This window comes from Oncorhynchus tshawytscha, linkage group LG09 (genome assembly GCF_018296145.1).
Source record: "Oncorhynchus tshawytscha isolate Ot180627B linkage group LG09, Otsh_v2.0, whole genome shotgun sequence".
NCBI classification, from domain to species: domain Eukaryota; kingdom Metazoa; phylum Chordata; class Actinopteri; order Salmoniformes; family Salmonidae; genus Oncorhynchus; species Oncorhynchus tshawytscha.
Genome location: NC_056437.1, coordinates 8,933,515 through 8,949,919, shown reverse-complemented (window position 1 = coordinate 8,949,919; position 16,405 = coordinate 8,933,515). Strand labels below are relative to the sequence as shown.

The 16,405-nt window shown below is 47.6% G+C and overlaps 1 protein-coding gene across 6 annotated transcripts in view; it reads right to left on the bottom strand.

The window, feature by feature from the left end:
• LOC112259490 (probable E3 ubiquitin-protein ligase HERC1) overlaps nucleotides 1–16,405 on the bottom strand; it is a 96,241-nt gene that overhangs the window by 39,186 nt on the left and 40,650 nt on the right. For 3 of the 6 annotated variants that reach the window (XM_042326464.1, XM_042326465.1, XM_042326466.1), the window contains exons 29-44: nucleotides 15,812–15,932; nucleotides 15,243–15,483; nucleotides 14,777–14,943; nucleotides 14,354–14,515; nucleotides 14,084–14,181; nucleotides 13,076–13,174; nucleotides 11,710–11,877; nucleotides 10,194–10,433; nucleotides 9,928–10,011; nucleotides 9,526–9,754; nucleotides 5,143–5,455; nucleotides 2,909–3,643; nucleotides 2,549–2,712; nucleotides 2,084–2,297; nucleotides 1,272–1,450; nucleotides 31–114 (exon numbers count right to left, since the gene is read on the bottom strand). In XM_042326464.1, coding sequence (XP_042182398.1) covers nucleotides 31–114; nucleotides 1,272–1,450; nucleotides 2,084–2,297; nucleotides 2,549–2,712; nucleotides 2,909–3,643; nucleotides 5,143–5,455; nucleotides 9,526–9,754; nucleotides 9,928–10,011; nucleotides 10,194–10,433; nucleotides 11,710–11,877; nucleotides 13,076–13,174; nucleotides 14,084–14,181; nucleotides 14,354–14,515; nucleotides 14,777–14,943; nucleotides 15,243–15,483; nucleotides 15,812–15,932 — 3,298 coding nt within the window. Of the gene's footprint in view, nucleotides 1–30; nucleotides 115–1,271; nucleotides 1,451–1,824; nucleotides 1,875–2,083; nucleotides 2,298–2,548; nucleotides 2,713–2,908; nucleotides 3,644–5,142; nucleotides 5,456–9,525; nucleotides 9,755–9,927; nucleotides 10,012–10,193; nucleotides 10,434–11,709; nucleotides 11,878–13,075; nucleotides 13,175–14,083; nucleotides 14,182–14,353; nucleotides 14,516–14,776; nucleotides 14,944–15,242; nucleotides 15,484–15,811; nucleotides 15,933–16,405 lie in introns of all 6 variants that reach the window. The other 3 variants (XM_042326469.1, XM_042326467.1, XM_042326468.1) reach the window with 3 other exon arrangements.

Here is a 16,405-nt window from a genome sequence, read left to right as displayed (position 1 = left end):
TTAACACACAGAGCGCAGCGACAGCAATACCTGCTGCCTCCATGGCCTTGTAGATATGTCTCATAGAGAAGCCCATTTCTAGTAAGCGGACTGGGACAAACATTTGAGGCCGTTCTAGAAATTGAGGAGACAAAAAAAAAGGTAAAAGAAAAACAAGCCAACAAATCTGTCATCGACAGTAAAATGTTTGACATGTCATCATACAATGAAGGCAACGACAACTTCCTATCGGGCTGAAATGTCTTAGTAGTAAAATGTCAGTAGTAATATACTCTAAATAAGCTATTTTAAATTTTTATTTTGAATACATTTGCAAAAATGTATAAAAACCTGGTTTTGCTTTGTCATTATAAGGTATTGTGTGTATATTGATGAGGGGGGGAAAAAAATATTTAATCAATTTTAGAATAAGGCTGTAAAGTAACAAAATGTGGAAAAAGGGAAGGGGTCTGAATACTTTCCCAAATGCACTGTAAGTACTATTGTAGTAACAGCACTCAAAGTCCTTACAAACAAACAAAAGTTTACTTATTTTACCACAGGAAGTCCCTAAATTGATTTGCAGAACAGTGTGAACTCATTGAGCAGGCTGCACCTTTCCCAAAACAATTGTCACCATCCTAAAAAATGATTTGGTTTTTATACAGAAAGAAATGGATGAATTCTCTATGTAAGAGGGCTTCCTGTTGCTCTATTTAGGACTGTTCATTTTCAACACAAATTCATGGTTCCATTCAAGCAATGTGAGTAGATGACAAACTGATTTCATGCATGCAATCAATCAACTCTTCATATACAAATACACAAGCTCTGGTTGTCAAAATCAAGCACCCATAACAGAAATAACCAGCTGGACAATGAACATTAGCCGGACATGTCATTCAACATGCCATGACATGCAACAAGCAGACATAAAGTTCCCCGTGAGCAATGCAGTATCTATTCTGTCTTGTTAGTGACGGAGCGGAGTTGATCTATAGCCTGATCTCAGATCTGTCTGCGCTGTATAGCCAACTGTAAACATATCTGGGACCAGGCTAGTTGGTCCGTGTTGCTGTGTGACTGGTTCTCTTATTGAATGAGATGGGCAGCACACCATAAAAGGCTGTTTACACATGCAGCACAATTCTGATCTTTTGCCACTAATTGGTCTTTTAACCAATCAGATCAGATCTTTTGCCACTAATTGGGCAAAAAAAAAATCAGAATTGGGCTGCCTGTCTAAACCCAGCCAAATTGCCTTCAATCTTCCATGTATTTGTTTTTCTTACCCGCGCCACGGCTCCTGGCCTGAGAATTAGCGCAGGGCTCCATGAAGCTGGTCTGCTGCTCTGTGAAGCCCTCACAGGAAGACGAGGTGGCAAGGCCGAAGCCTGGGCCAGGACCGTGCAACATGGGGGGGTTATTAACCAGGCCGGCCAGGGTAGGGAACCGTGCTAACACCATCCGCCTAGAGGAAGCCAAGCCAACAACACAGTGGTAGTGGGCTGCATTTAGCACAAAGACAGCTGAGATACAGAGGCACCACTGGTTGTGTGTGGACTAGAAGTTCCTGGACAAAGGGAGCCCACAGAATGGAGTACAGTGACAATTAGAGGCTTCCAATTCTCTTCATAGCCTCATCATCAGAGGTAGAAAACGTTTAACATGTAGGGCCGATTGTTCCATTGAAAATGTCCAGGAAACCGCCTCATAGAGTTGAACTGTGCTGTAAGTCTGCTCGTCTTTGGGAAGCCAGCAGTTAGATCAGAACCAGGAGGAGTTGCAACAGAGCTGAAGCCTTGGGAGGGTTAGACAGAGCACAGTCTCATTTCACACACTCACCACCACTCTGAGTCTTCTGTGTCTCAGACGAGCTGCTGACTGATATGGATCTGGAGCAGGAACATCAACAACCCAGGCTGTCAATGGAAAGTGTGTGTGTGTGTGTGTGTGTGTGTGTGTGTGTGTGTGTGTGTGTGTACCCTGAAAAGGACTAAGAACTACTGTGATTCGGACATTAACCTTCACTAATGACTAAACGTACCATAGCATAGAAATAGAATGACATAGATTCTATTTCTATGTATGGATCTGTACTCACTGCAGGAGGTTGATGGGGAGGAAGGGGTTAAAGTTCTCCAGGCCATCGGCCTGCAGCGCAGAGAGCAGAGAAGCAGCCAGGTCATTGGTGGAGGACGAGGCAGAGGCTCCGTTTGATTGACCAAAGATGGCGGTGCCCTCTGACCCCGTGCTGTAGAGAGACACAGAGCTGGAAGTCTTTGACAGCGGCTGGGACGAGGAGTGGTGACCAGGCTCTACAGGGAGAAATTAGAGATAAATTATTTTAAATTATTCTTCAGCGGCAACAACAAGCTAAATTGCACGAACTTCAATTTTGAACAAGTCAAAAAAATATAAAAACATTTCGTACCACTCGTTAAGTTTAACCTTTCACACAATAACCCAGAGAGAAATACGAAGCCATATTCGACTGGCCAAAACAGAGGACTATACGTCTATTCTGAACATTACATTTTCTATAACCCAATAATAACAGTACTAGTACCCTTCCGGTCTTTGGTTCCTTTGTCTTCCTGCAGTCTGTTGAGAGTTCCTTTGAAGATTAGGACCTGAGCTCTCTCCAGGTCTGACAGGGACACACTCTGTTTGATAGGGCAGGGTCGCACAGCCCACTTCACCATGCTCCGCACCATAAACTGTAGCACAGACCTAGGAACACCATCATGGAAATACTGGAATTCAACGACAGAGTTATGCTAGATAGTTTTCTTTTATTTTAAATAATTGCTTGTTTTTAACTATATGTAAATGTCCTTTTATTTGGGTATTTGAAAAGCACTATATGAATCATGTATATATTATATTCTGAATTTGTTTTTGAAAAATAAATTCAAAATCAATCTACCTCATTTCAGCAGCGTTGCTGTCTTCTCCGGCTGGGGCAGGGCTCAAACCAGAGTCCCCTGGCTTAGCCTGGTCAGGGCTGCTACTGGTCAGGATGGCAGCAGTAGAGGGGTCTTGATGCTTTGGCACCAGCAGCAGGTCAGTAAACTTCCCACAGCTGAGGATGACAGCCAGGGACTTTAAGGCTCCCAGCAGGAGGTAGGAAACCCTTACAGCCCGGAGCTCCAGGGAGAAGACATCTGGCTGGGGCTTGGTCTGATGGGGGGAGGGGGTTGGTAGGGTTGGGGTTGGAGTTGGGGGGCAGGAGGACGAGGTACTACCCTCCTCTGGATCGTCACAGGACTCTGAGAGCGCTCTAGTTGGGGACGGGTGACTGTTCCTCTCCCTCTCTCCTTCCCTCTCCTCCCTCTCCTCTGTTAGCCCAGTGCCTCTTTCAATGTCATCATCGTCCATCATGACACGGGCGATGTCTTCATCTAGCCTGCGTTCCAGCACACTCCGAGGGATGCTCCATCCCTCCTCTTCCTGCTCGGAGGAGCAGCTCTTCCTGGTTCTCCCTGCGCCTCCTCCTCGTTCCCGGGCCTCCCCCTGCTCCTCCAGGAGGCCGGTCAGGAAGATCAGGTCTAAGAGGACAGAGGGTTTGAGGCCTCGGAATCTGCTGACGTCACACTGGGGCACGTCACAGGGCTCCAAGGAGGAGAGCGGGGTGTCGCTGGGTGACCAAGAATTCAGGAAGCTTTGGTTAGTGGTGAGAGAACCAGGACATGAAACAGATGGAGAGGGAGGGAGGAAATGAAGGAGGGAGGACAAAAAAAGAAGAAGAGAAACAAAAAGAAGGAAGAAAAGGGAAAGGTAAGAAGGGTGAATTAGGTAACCGAGGGAAAGACACATGATTAAAACAGAAAAGAAATCAACAGAAAATAAAGACAGACATGCACAACAGAACAGGATGGAACTGTAGAGAGACAGAACATGATGGAACTGGAGACAGACAGACACAACAGAACAGGATGGAACTGGAGACAGACAGACAACAGAACAGGATGGAACTGGAGACAGACAGACAACAGAACAGGATGGAACTGGAGACAGACACAACAGAACAGGATGGAACTGGACAGACAGACAGAAACATGATGGAACTGACAGACAGACACAACAGAACAGGATGGAACTGGAGACAGACAGACAACAGAACAGGATGGAACTGGAGACAGACAGACACAACAGAACAGGATGGAACTGGAGACAGACAGACACAACAGAACAGGATGGAACTGAACAGAACAGGATGGAACTGGAGACAGACAGAACAGGGAAATGGAACTGGATGACAGACACACAACAGGAACTGTAGAACAGAACATGATGGAACTGGAGACAGATGGAACTGGAACTGACAGACAGACAACAGAACAGGATGGAACTGGAGACAGACAGACAACAGAACAGGATGGAACTGGAGACAGACAGACAACAGAACAGGATGGAACTGGAGACAGACACAACAGAACAGGATGGAACTGGAGACAGACACAACAGAACAGGATGGAACTGGATACAGACACAACAGAACAGGATGGAACTGGATACAGACACAACAGAACAGGATGGAACTGGAGACAGACACAACAGAACAGGATGGAACTGGAGACAGATACAACAGAACAGGATGGAACTGGAGACAGACAACAGAACAGGATGGAACTGGAGACAGACAACAGAACAGGATGGAACTGGAGACAGACAGACACAACAGAACAGGATGGAACTGGAGAGAGACAGACAACAGAACAGGATGGAACTGGAGACAGACAACAGAACAGGATGGAACTGAGACAGACAGACACAACAGAACAGGATGGAACTGGAGAGAGACAGACAACAGAACAGGATGGAACTGGAGACAGACAACAGAACAGGATGGAACTGGAGACAGACAGACACAACAGAACAGGATGGAACTGGAGAGAGACAGACAACAGAACAGGATGGAACTGTAGAGAGACAGAACAGGATGGAACTGGAGACAGACAGAACAGGATGGAACTGGAGAGAGACAGAACAGGATGGAAGTGGAGACTGAGAAACACAACAGAACAGGATGGAAGTGGAGACTGAGAAACACAACAGAACAGGATGGATCACAAAAGTCTGGAAATAAACAGCACTGTGCATGAAAACAATTATCTACAGTTGAGTGTGTGTGTGTGTGTGTAATCTCTACTGTAATACCTGACAGAGAGGTCAGCCTCCTCCCATTGAAGCTTGGCTAGGGGGCTTCCTTCCTTCAGTACCCCCAGCAGGGTAGCCCTTCTCCCACTGGGTTTATGGAGGCAGAGCCCCCCTGCCCGGAGCCCACTGTCCACTCCTCCGATCAGGGCCAGCACCGGCCACACCTCAGAGCACAAAGCACCCAGCTGGGTCTCAGAGAGGCCTGAAGGTCCCGTCACCAAGTCTCCTGGTTCTACAGTCTCCTCTCCAACACAAGTCCTGACCTGCTCCTTGTTCTTCTCCCTTTCATCAATTCCTTTAGGTCTTGGGCCTGCTGGATTAACAGGGACAGATAAGAAATCAGATAAACTCCCAGGGGGCGCAGTGGTCTAGGGCACTGCATCGCAGTGCTAGATGTGCCACCAGAGACTCTGGGTTCGCGCCCAGGCCGCCCAGAGCCGGCCGCGACTGGGAGGTCCGTGAGGTGACGCACAATTGGCCTAGCGTTGTCCGGGTTAGGGAGGGTTTGGCCGGTAGGGATATCCTTGTCTCATCGCGCACCAGCGCCTCCTGTGGCGGGCCGGTCGCAGTGCAGTGCCAGGTGCACAGTGTTTCCTCCGACACATTGGTGCGGCTGGCTTCCGGGTTGGATGCGCGCTGTATTAAGAAGCAGTGCGGCTTGGTTGGGTTGTGTTTCGGAGGACGCATGACTTTCGACCTTCGTCTCTCCCGAGCCCGTACGGGAGTTGTAGCGATGAGACAAGATAGTAACTACAAATAATTGAATACTACGAAATTGGAGAGAAAAAGGGGGTAAAAAAATTTATAATTTTTTATTTATTTTTTTAAATCAGTTACTTTTCATCTTTTTAAGGCTACATTTACATTTTAGTCAGATATAGACTGAAGCAGAACATACAGACTTAAATCAGTGTATTCAACTAAAATAGGTACAACAGCCACATCACGATCACAGCATAGTAAAAACATCTTCAAATACCACTAGCCTTCCAGACAATGCTGAATAGCTACAGTTAGTTTGAGCTCTTTCTCTATTCTATGAACGTATTCAGGTGTGTACATGTGTGACTTGTTTTGGTAATCAGTGGCTGTATTGGAGAGGGAGGGGTTTCATCTCTTTTCTGAGTATATATAACCAACTTCTCAGCCCTCATCTCAGCGTACTTCATTCTATATCTAGAATATATATATATATTCTATATCTAGAGGACTCCTGATATCTCCAGGAGTGATTATTTGTTGCGTTCTAGTACTGTCTTTTTCCTAGCTAGGACCAACTACTTAAAGTGCTGCCTGTCTTCCCAGTGGTCTACTTTGGTGTGTGAACTGCTGACTGCTCATCATTGGCAGATAGACACATCAACCAGGATCAAGGGGCAGGGCAATGTGTGACTTGTTTTGGTAACCAGTGGCTGTATTGGAGGGGGGAGTGGTTTCACCTCTCCTAGGCAATCAGCAATTAGTACAGGGAGGTGTTCTCTCCTCGGCTGCTAGGCAATTGGTAATTAGTGTTAGTTCTTCATTCTCCACTGGTTTCTCAGTGGCAGCTGTTAGTTCATCCGAGTTGTTCGTGGAAGGCTCCACACCACTCTCTCAGTATCTTACCTAGTTATTTATAGATTCTCATTTGGATCTTTTGGAGCTCTGTGTGTTTTCTATACCTGTTCGCTCCTCTACCTGTAGGCTTTACAGACGCTCCACACCTCTCGGCTGCTACCCTTATTATTTAGTGTACCCCGCGCGCACCAACCGTGGAATTCTCAGGTCTCTGGCAGCGCTTGGAACTGCCGATCTGCGATCAAGACCGCAGAGTTCATCTCAGCCTATGCTGCCCTTCAGTCTCTTGACTTGTTCCTGACAGGGATCACCCCAGAGAACACTGCTACTCTTTCTTCATCTGATTGTCTTGTCTCATAGTCCGAGAACATCTGGTCGTCGCAGTGGTGGCACAGGCTAACTCATTTCTCCTCCGTGGAGATTTCTTTCTCCCTCACCTGTCCATCTTCATTTGAATTCCACACTGTCACTTGTCCACTCAAACTTAACGTTGTCATCTATCGACCATCAGGTACCCTGGGAGAGTTGACACCTTGATAAGCTAATTTATTTCCCCTTCTTGCCTCTTGACCTCACCCTTTCCCAATCCCCTCCAACTCAAAAAGCAGGCAATACACTTGACAATCTTTACTAGAGGCTGCTCGCCTACTAATCTCACTGCAACCCCTCTCCAGGTCTCATCACTACTTTGATTACCTTTTCTGTCTCCCTTTCCTCCAATCCGGACCACTCAGCCGCTACCCAGATGGTCGTGTGCGGACGCAATATTCTCTCTCTCCCACTACTCTTTCCTCCTCTCATCTCTCCCTCCGGTCTCCTGATTCTGCCTCATTGACACTTCTCCTCATCCCATGATTTGCACTGTCCCCTTTCCTCCAGGTTGGCTCGGGCCTCCCCTCCTGCTCCATGGCTGAGTGACTGATTGCGAGCTTACAGAACAGGGCTGCGGGTAGCTGAGCAAAAATGAGAGAACTAAACTTCCAGAAGACCTATAATCCTTTCAGTCCCTTCTCTCTACCTTCTCTTCCTCTGGATCTGCTGCTAAAGCCACTTTCTATCACTACATTTCAAGCTTCTGCCTCAAACCCTAGGAAACTCTTTCCTACTTTCTCCTCCTACCTTAATCTTCCACCCCCTCCAGACATCTGCTACTCAGTCTACTGAGTCCACTGGTCTCAACTCACACAGAACTAACCTAAGCCTTGACCTCTTTCTCCCCTCTCTCTCTTGACTAGTGAGGTCTGGCCTCCAGACAACCTGCCATCCTCCCTTCTCCAGACTATCTCTGGAGACCTTCTCCCATTCCTGAATTCCCTCAACTCATCCCTCACCACTGGCGCTGCGTCCCCTCAAGAAACCAACACTCTAATTATCTGACGTCAAAAACTATAGACCTGTATCCTTTTCTTTCCAAAACACTTGAGGGTGCTGTCTCTGAACAACTTTCATCTCAGAATGATCTTCTTGACCCTAACCAGTCAGGCTTCAAGACGGGTCACTAAACTGAGACTGCTCTTCTCTTTGTCAGGGAGGCTCTCCGCACTGCCAAAGCTGACTCTCTCTCCTCTCATCCTCCTACATCTATACATTGCCTTCAACACCCTGAACCATCAGATCCTCCTCTCCACCCTCTCAGGGCTGGGCGTCTCAGGCTCTGCAGGTCTCTCCTACCAGGTGACATGGAGAGGACCTGTGTCTGCACCACGTACTCTCACTACTGGTGTCCCCCAGGGCTCGGTTCTAGTCCCTCTTCACTTCTCTCTATACACCAAGTCAGTCATATCCTCACATGGTCTCTCCTATCATTGCTATGCGGGTGACACTTAAATATTTTTCTCCTTCGACACCCAACTTGGATGTCGGAACTGCTCTTCCTCAGGGGGGATGCCTTCTCGCTCAAATACCTCTCCATCACGGTTGACAACTCCAGTGTCACCCTCCCAGAGTGCAAAGAACATTGACGTAACCCTGGACAACACCCTGTCGTTCTCTGCAAACATCAAAGCAGTGACTCGCTCCTGCAGGTTCATGCTCTACAACATCAGTATAGTACGACCCTACCTCACACGGGAAGAGGAACATCCGTAGAGTACAACCCTACCTCACACGGGAAGAGGAACATCCGTAGAGTACGACCCTACCCCACACAGGAAGAGGAACATCCGTAGAGTACGACCCTAACCCCACACAGGAAGTGGCACAGGTCCTAATCCAGGCATCTGTCTTCTCCCGTCTGGACTACTGAAACTCGCTGTTGGTTGGGCTCCCAGCTTGTGCCATCAAACCCTGAAACTGATCCAGAACGCTGCAGCGCTCTTGGTTTTCAACCTTCCCAGGTTCTGTAACCTCGTTCCTGCGCACACTCCACACAACCAAGACCGTGGTGCTTACCGACAGAACAACGAGAGATGAACTGCCCCTCCCTACCTTCAAACTAAGCTCAAACCCTACACCCCAACCCGAGCATTCCGTTCTGCCACCTCGGGTCTCTTGACCCTCCTGCCCAGTCCAAGCTCTTCTCTGTCCCGGCAGCCCAATGTTGGAACCAGCTTCCCCCTGAAGCTAGGACAGCACAGTCTCTGCCCATCTCCCTGAAAACATCTGAAACCCTACCTCTTCAAACAGTATCTTAAATAATCCTCCTCATCGCAAATAACAACCAGCATTTGATAGATACGTTATTGATGAAAAATGTACTTTCTATGCCTGTGATATGTAGTTGTCCCACCTCGCTATTTTAAGATGAATGTACTAACTAATTCACTCTGGATAAGAGCGTCTGCTAAATGTATCATACTGCTATAGTGTGTGTGCCCAGTGGCTAACCATGTTTGACGGTCCCCAGGCCTCCCTCCTTCATGAGCGGTCCTATGAGCTCCAGCCGGCTCTGCATGTGCTGGTTGATGTGTTGTGTCCAGTAGCCGTCACACTGGTGCAGCCTGCGGAGGAGCTGCACCGTGGCCTCCAGCAGTACTGTGGTGCGGGGGGAACACAGTGGTTCACCAGGCAGCAGGTCACTGGGCATGCCTCTCATCTGGAGGTCACACAGCGCCACCTAGGGGTAGAGCAGGGTAGTGGTGGGTCCTACTTTAGTCCATTGAAAGCAGACTGATAGCATTATGCTTGTAACTTAGTAACTTCAAAATGTTACATAGACATCTACCTTGTATTAAGAGCCAATTAAAGACACACACACACACACACACACACACACACACACACACACACCTTCTCTCCAGGGTTGCTGCTGTAGAATAACACACAAGGGTACAACTCCGTGGCCTCCACACCTTCAAAAGCCAACTTAGGCTCCTGTCAACAAGACACAATATTAGGCATGTCCTAATGATATTCAGACGAATATCCTATGCCTGCCAGCAACAAATGTCATGGAAATCGACAATAAAAGTATTTTATTGTATCGTAATAATTAATAATAATAATAATAAACTGAATTTAATTCCTTTCCTCCCCAGGCTGTAAAGTATACAGACCTTGTTGTTCTTGGCAAAAGAGATGGTTCTAGCCTCCATGTCCAGGATGCAGGTGATGGTGTCTCCCTGAGTGAAAGATGGCAGGGCCCGGCCCAGCTCCCCTCCGTGGTACAGACTACCGCTGTAGGCCCGGTACAGCCACATGTCTGTGGTGGTACGGTGGTTGTAGTCCCGGATGGGCCAGCGAGACACTCCGATACAAGTGCCCTCGTTCCCTTTGTTCTCCTTGGTGATGTTGAACTGGAGGAGGGTGAGGAAGAAGTGAAATTAGGAGGATACAATGCTGCCCGATTTCATGATTTAGGCAACTTAACGTGTGTTTTAATCATTGACATTGTAGTCAAACTGTACAGAATCACGTATCTACAAATCACCTTGCATCCTAAATACTTCTACTCAGTATGATCAAGATTACCTAGACTAACCTGTGGCCCTGCACATTGACTCTGTACCAGTACCCCCTGTTTATAGCCTCCACATTGACTCTGTACCAGTACCCCCTGTATATAGCCTCCACATTGACTCTGTACCAGTACCCCCTGTATATAGCCTCCACATTGACTCTGTACCAGTCTGTATATAGCCTCCACCTGTACCAGTACCCCCTGTATATAGCCTCCACATTGACTCTGTACCAGTACCCCCTGTATATAGCCTCCACATTGACTCTGTACCAGTACCCCCTGTATATAGCCTCCACATTGACTCTGTACCGGTACCCCCTGTATATAGCCTCCACATTGACTCTGTACTGGCCTCCACATTGACTCTGTACCGGTACCCCTGTATATAGCCTCCACATTGACTCTGTACCGGTACCCCCTGTATATAGCCTCCACATTGACTCTGTACCCCTACACCCTGTATATAGCCTCCACATTGACTCTGTACCGGTACCCCCTGTATATAGCCTTGCTATTGTTATTTTACTGCTGCTCTTTAATTATTTGTTACTTTTTTTCTTAACTTCTTAAAGCATTGTTGGTTAAGAGCTTGTAAGTAAGCATTTCACAGTAAGGTTTACACATGTTGTATTCTGTGCATCTGACAAATCAAATTTGATTCGATTTTTGATTAGCGATTCTGTGCCTCACCTTGAATCCTAAAATACTACTACTCAGTACGATCAAGATTAGAGATGCTGTGCCTCACTTGAATCCTAAAATACTACTACTCAGTACGATCAAGATTAGAGATGCTGTGCCTCACCTTGAATCCTAAAATACTACTACTCAGTACGATCAAGATTAGAGATGTTGTGCCTCACCTTGAATCCTAAAATACTACTACTCAGTACGATCAAGATTAGAGATGCTGTGCCTCACCTTGCTCAAATGGATCCTCTCAAACACACTGATTTACTAGTACAGACAGTCTGCCGACCATAAAAAGCAACCCGAGGTGATGAAGTGGCAAGGCGGTAGCGACGAGGCCGTACACCTTCCCTTCTGATCCATCTTATATTATCCTGTACATTTTCCTCGTTAAATAAAGTACTTTAATACCTTCCCCTTACCTTCCATATGAAGCAGCCGGAGTTGATGGCTGTGGTGGCGAGGCCGTACCCCTTCCCTCCTGATCCATGAGACAGGACGTTGCCGCTCTCCAACGAGCAGCAGATCAGCTTGTAGGGGTCAAAGGAGAAGTCTCCAATAGGAATAGACTCATCTTCACTTCCTGGGTCCTGGAACACAGCATGAACATGTATACCATTTAGCATACGCTTTTATCCTAAGTGACTTAGAGTAGGTTCCTAACCCACGACCTTACAGTACGTTCCTAACCCTCGACCTTACAGTGACGTTCCTAACCCTCGACCTTACAGTACGTTCCTAACCCGCGACCTTACAGTGACGTTCCTAACCCGCGACCTTAGTGACGTTCCTAACCCGCGACCTTACGTTCCTAACCCGTGTGACGTTCCTAACCCGCGACCTTACAGTGACGTTCCTAACCCGCGACCTTACAACCCGCGACCTTACAGTGACGTTCCTAACCCGCGACCTTAGTGACGTTCCCTAACCCGCGACCTTAGTGACGTTCCTAACCCGCGACCTTACAGTGACGTTCCTAACCCGCGAACCGTTCCTAACCCGCGACCTTACAGTGACGTTCCTAACCCGCGACCTTACAGTGACGTTCCTAACCCGCGACCTTACAGTGACGTTCCTAACCCGCGACCTTAGTGACGTTCCTAACCCGCGACCTTAGTGACGTTCCTAACCCGCGACCTTAGTGACGTTCCTAACCCGCGACCTTAGTGACGTTCCTAACCCGCGACCTTACAGTGAACGTTCCTAACCCGCGACCTTACAGTGACGTTCCTAACCCGCGACCTTACAGTGACGGGACGTTCCCCACGAACCCGCGACCTTACAGGGACGTGACGTTCCTAACCGACCTTACAGGGACGTTCCTAACCCACGACCTTACAGGGACGTTCCTAACGTTCAGTGACGTTAACCCGCGACCTTACAGCGAACCTTACAGGGACGTTCCTAACCAGCGACCTTACAGGGACGTTCCTAACCAGCGACCTTACAGGGACGTTCCTAACCCGCGACCTTACGACCTTACAGGGTTCCTAACCACGTTCAGGACGTTCCTAACACAGGGACGACCTTACAGGGACGGTCCTAACCCACGACCTTACAGGGACGTTCCTAACCCACGACCTTACAGGGACGTTCCTAACCCGCGACCTTACAGGGACATTCCTAACCCGCGACCTTACAGTACGTTCCTGACCCCCGACCTTATAGTAAGTTCATGACCCACGACCATTAAGCTACCAACTCAGATACACAGGACCACATTACTCAAACTCAACAAACACCACACCAAGTTAATTTAAATGTCCATGATATTGTAACTGTGAATACCCTGTTGGAGCTCTCTGCTGTTTTCTCTTGGTTCTTCTTCACAGCTAAAGGCTCCTCCCACATACACACTGAGAGAAGCCCAAACAGCTGATCAACTATCTGAAAAGGGGAGGAGGAGAAAACAAGTAAGTTCCATGCTTTATAACTGGTAGGTACAGACAGACAGTAGAATACTCTGTGTTCTTTATCAGACAGACAGTAGAATACTCTGTGTTCTTTATCAGACAGACAGTACAATACTCTGTGGTCTCAGAAAGACAGACAGTAGACTACTCTGTGGTCTCAGACAGACGGAGACAGTAGACTACTCTGTGGTCTCAGACAGACGGAGACAGTAGACTACTCTGTGGTCTCAGACAGACGGAGACAGTAGACTACTCTGTGGTCTCAGACAGACGGAGACAGTAGACTACTCTGTGGTCTCAGACAGACGGAGACAGTAGAATACTCTGTGGTCTCAGACAGACGGAGACAGTAGAATACTCTGTGTTCTTTATCAGACAGACAGTAGAATACTCTGTTCTTTATCAGACAGACAGTACAATACTCTGTGGTCTCAGACAGACAGAGACAGTACAATATTCTGTGGTCTTTATCAGACAGACAGTAGAATATTCTGTTGTTTCAGACAGAGACAGTAGACTACTCTGTGGTCTCAGACAGACAGAGACAGTAGACTACTCTGTGGTCTCAGACAGACAGAGACAGTAGAATACTCTGTGGGTCTCAGACAGACAGACAGAGACAGTAGAATACTGTGGTCTCAGACAGAGACAGTAGACTACTCTGTGGTCTCAGACAGACGGAGACAGTAGACTACTCTGTGGTCTCAGACAGACGGAGACAGTAGACTACTCTGTGGTCTCAGACAGACAGAGACAGTAGACTACTCTGTGGTCTCAGACAGACAGAGACAGTAGACTACTCTGTGGTCTCAGACAGACAGAGACAGTAGACTACTCTGTGGTCTCAGACAGACAGAGACAGTAGACTAATCTGTGGTCTCACCTGTTCAATCTGTGCTGTATCAGAACAGGCCGGTAACAGACCTTCCAGAATGTGGAAGGCTAACAGTTTGGTTCTCAAGTTCCGGAATCGTGGAGAACCTAATAGAATGATCACATCTCCATTTCAAGCAGCTTGACCAAGTTATATTTGATAAACATTTTAAAAGGTGATACAAGTGCAGAGACATGACACATCCCCACAATCTTCTGAATTACAATTTTGCGCAGTATAAAGAGAAACAGAACGGAGTTGACTGCGTTCAGCCCTTACCAGAAGAGCACTTGTGTGAGATGATGGTCATGAGTGGATCGATCCACTTGATGAAGGCAGAGACTCTCTTGGTCACCCTTAGCGACAGGATACGCCTCAGGAATACCAAGAAGTCAGCGAGCTGAGACTCAATGACCCTACTGCTCCGCACCATCTCCATCCCTACAGAGAAATGTAAACTGTGAAGGTTCATCCCACCTGACATTATGTCCACTCAAGCTAACAGCTCATACTAGGCCACAACAATGGCATTCATAAGGAACAGTGAATACTTTTTGAAAAAAAATTTAAACTCAGAACAAACACACATTAAAGTCATGACCTATTTGTCGCATAGAGTAGGCTGGTTATGTCCCCATATGTGGCCATGGAATTTAAAGGCCTAAGTAAAAGTAAGTACTTTCCCCTCTAACGTTGCCTCACCCTCTATCCGGATCCTCTTGGTGGAGGTGTCCTGGTCTGCTTCCTCTGTTGCCGTGTTCTCCAGCGCCTCCTGCTGGTGGACCATGTGTAACAGACTCTGGAGCTGCTCACACATCACATCCAGCAGGGCCTGAGACACGTCCAGAGGCAGGGAGTCCTCACACGAACTGGGGGACAGAACACACACACACACACACACACACCAGTTAGGTGGGAAGTAGTCTAGAGGTTAGAGAAGCCAGGTCTGCAACTAGAAGGTCGCTGGTTAAATAAATACATCTGGTGGGATTCTAAGTATCCTAGATGTCATATCTTGCTGTTTGCTGTTGTGCACTAAACAAGGCAGCTATCAGCGTTGGCCAGCATCTCCAGCAGGCCAGCTCGACACCTCCACTCGGCAGCATTCTCAACTGGCGTCCTAGTTCCTTTCCTATTTCCTTTCCTCAACCCTGTCAAGTCTACTCACCTAGCAGCGATGGCCAGTATCTGCAGTAGCCGGGCACAGGCCAGTTTTACGGCTCCATTCAGCAGCATGCTTCCTGACACAGAGGCTACCAGCCAGCGCTGGTTCATCAGAACACACGTGTTGTCTGTCAGCAACGGCAGGATCTCCAGGATGCCAGACTTACAGACCACCACCAGATCTACTGGCTGGTAGTGGAAATTCAAGGCAAACACTGTGGCCAACAACAGAGGCTGGTAGGAGCCTGAGAAAGAGAGAGGGAATACACTAAAAAAAGAGTTCAAGTCTGGGTGGACACACTGCTAGCCTGATCCCAGACCTGTTTATGCCGTGGAGGCAACTCCTATGACCGAGATGGTAAGACATCACAAACATATCTGGGATCAGGCAAGGGGACATCCCTGTCAGGGATGCATTTCTGAATGTATGGAAGCAGACCCTGGAGTCATGTTACTGTAGCCAGATCTGTTTGTGCCGTCTTGCCAATGGCCAAAAGAGTTGGCTATACGGAAACAAACAGATCTTGAACCAGTCTAAAGTAAATGTGTTCTATAATATATTTGGACCCCAACCTGTCTGTTCCCTCTCCGTGAGGACCTTCTGTCTCAGGACTCGGACCACCTGCTGGTAGAGGGTGTGGGCAGCAGACTGCAGCTCTCTCTGGGTAAACATAGACGCCGACTGGGTCCCAGACTGGGGACAGAAATACAATCGGCGTAACATTAAAATACTACACGATCAACTTGAAATGACGATTGTCACCCGGCAGTTGTAGATCTCAGCAGTATTTAGCGCGTGCCAGTGAGTCTCGTTCTTGTCAGCACACAGGACAGACCTACTTTTCTACATGTGATGGGTCCTCTTCCTTAATGCATTGTTCATACTATCAGCGTCAATGTTTTAAAATGTATTTTATTCTACCTTTATTTAACCAGGCAAGTCAGTTAAGAACAAATTCTTATTTACAATGACGGCCTAGGAACAGTGGGTTGGCTGCCTTCTTCAGGGGGGCAGAATGACAGATTTTTACCTTGTCAGCTCTGGGATTCGATCCAGCAACCTTTCGGTTACTGGTCCAACTCTAACCACTAGACTACTTGCTGATCCAGCTTGTTTGTGTTTGCTCAAGTAATTACTATCTACTACTATGGTGCGTGTCCCTGTGC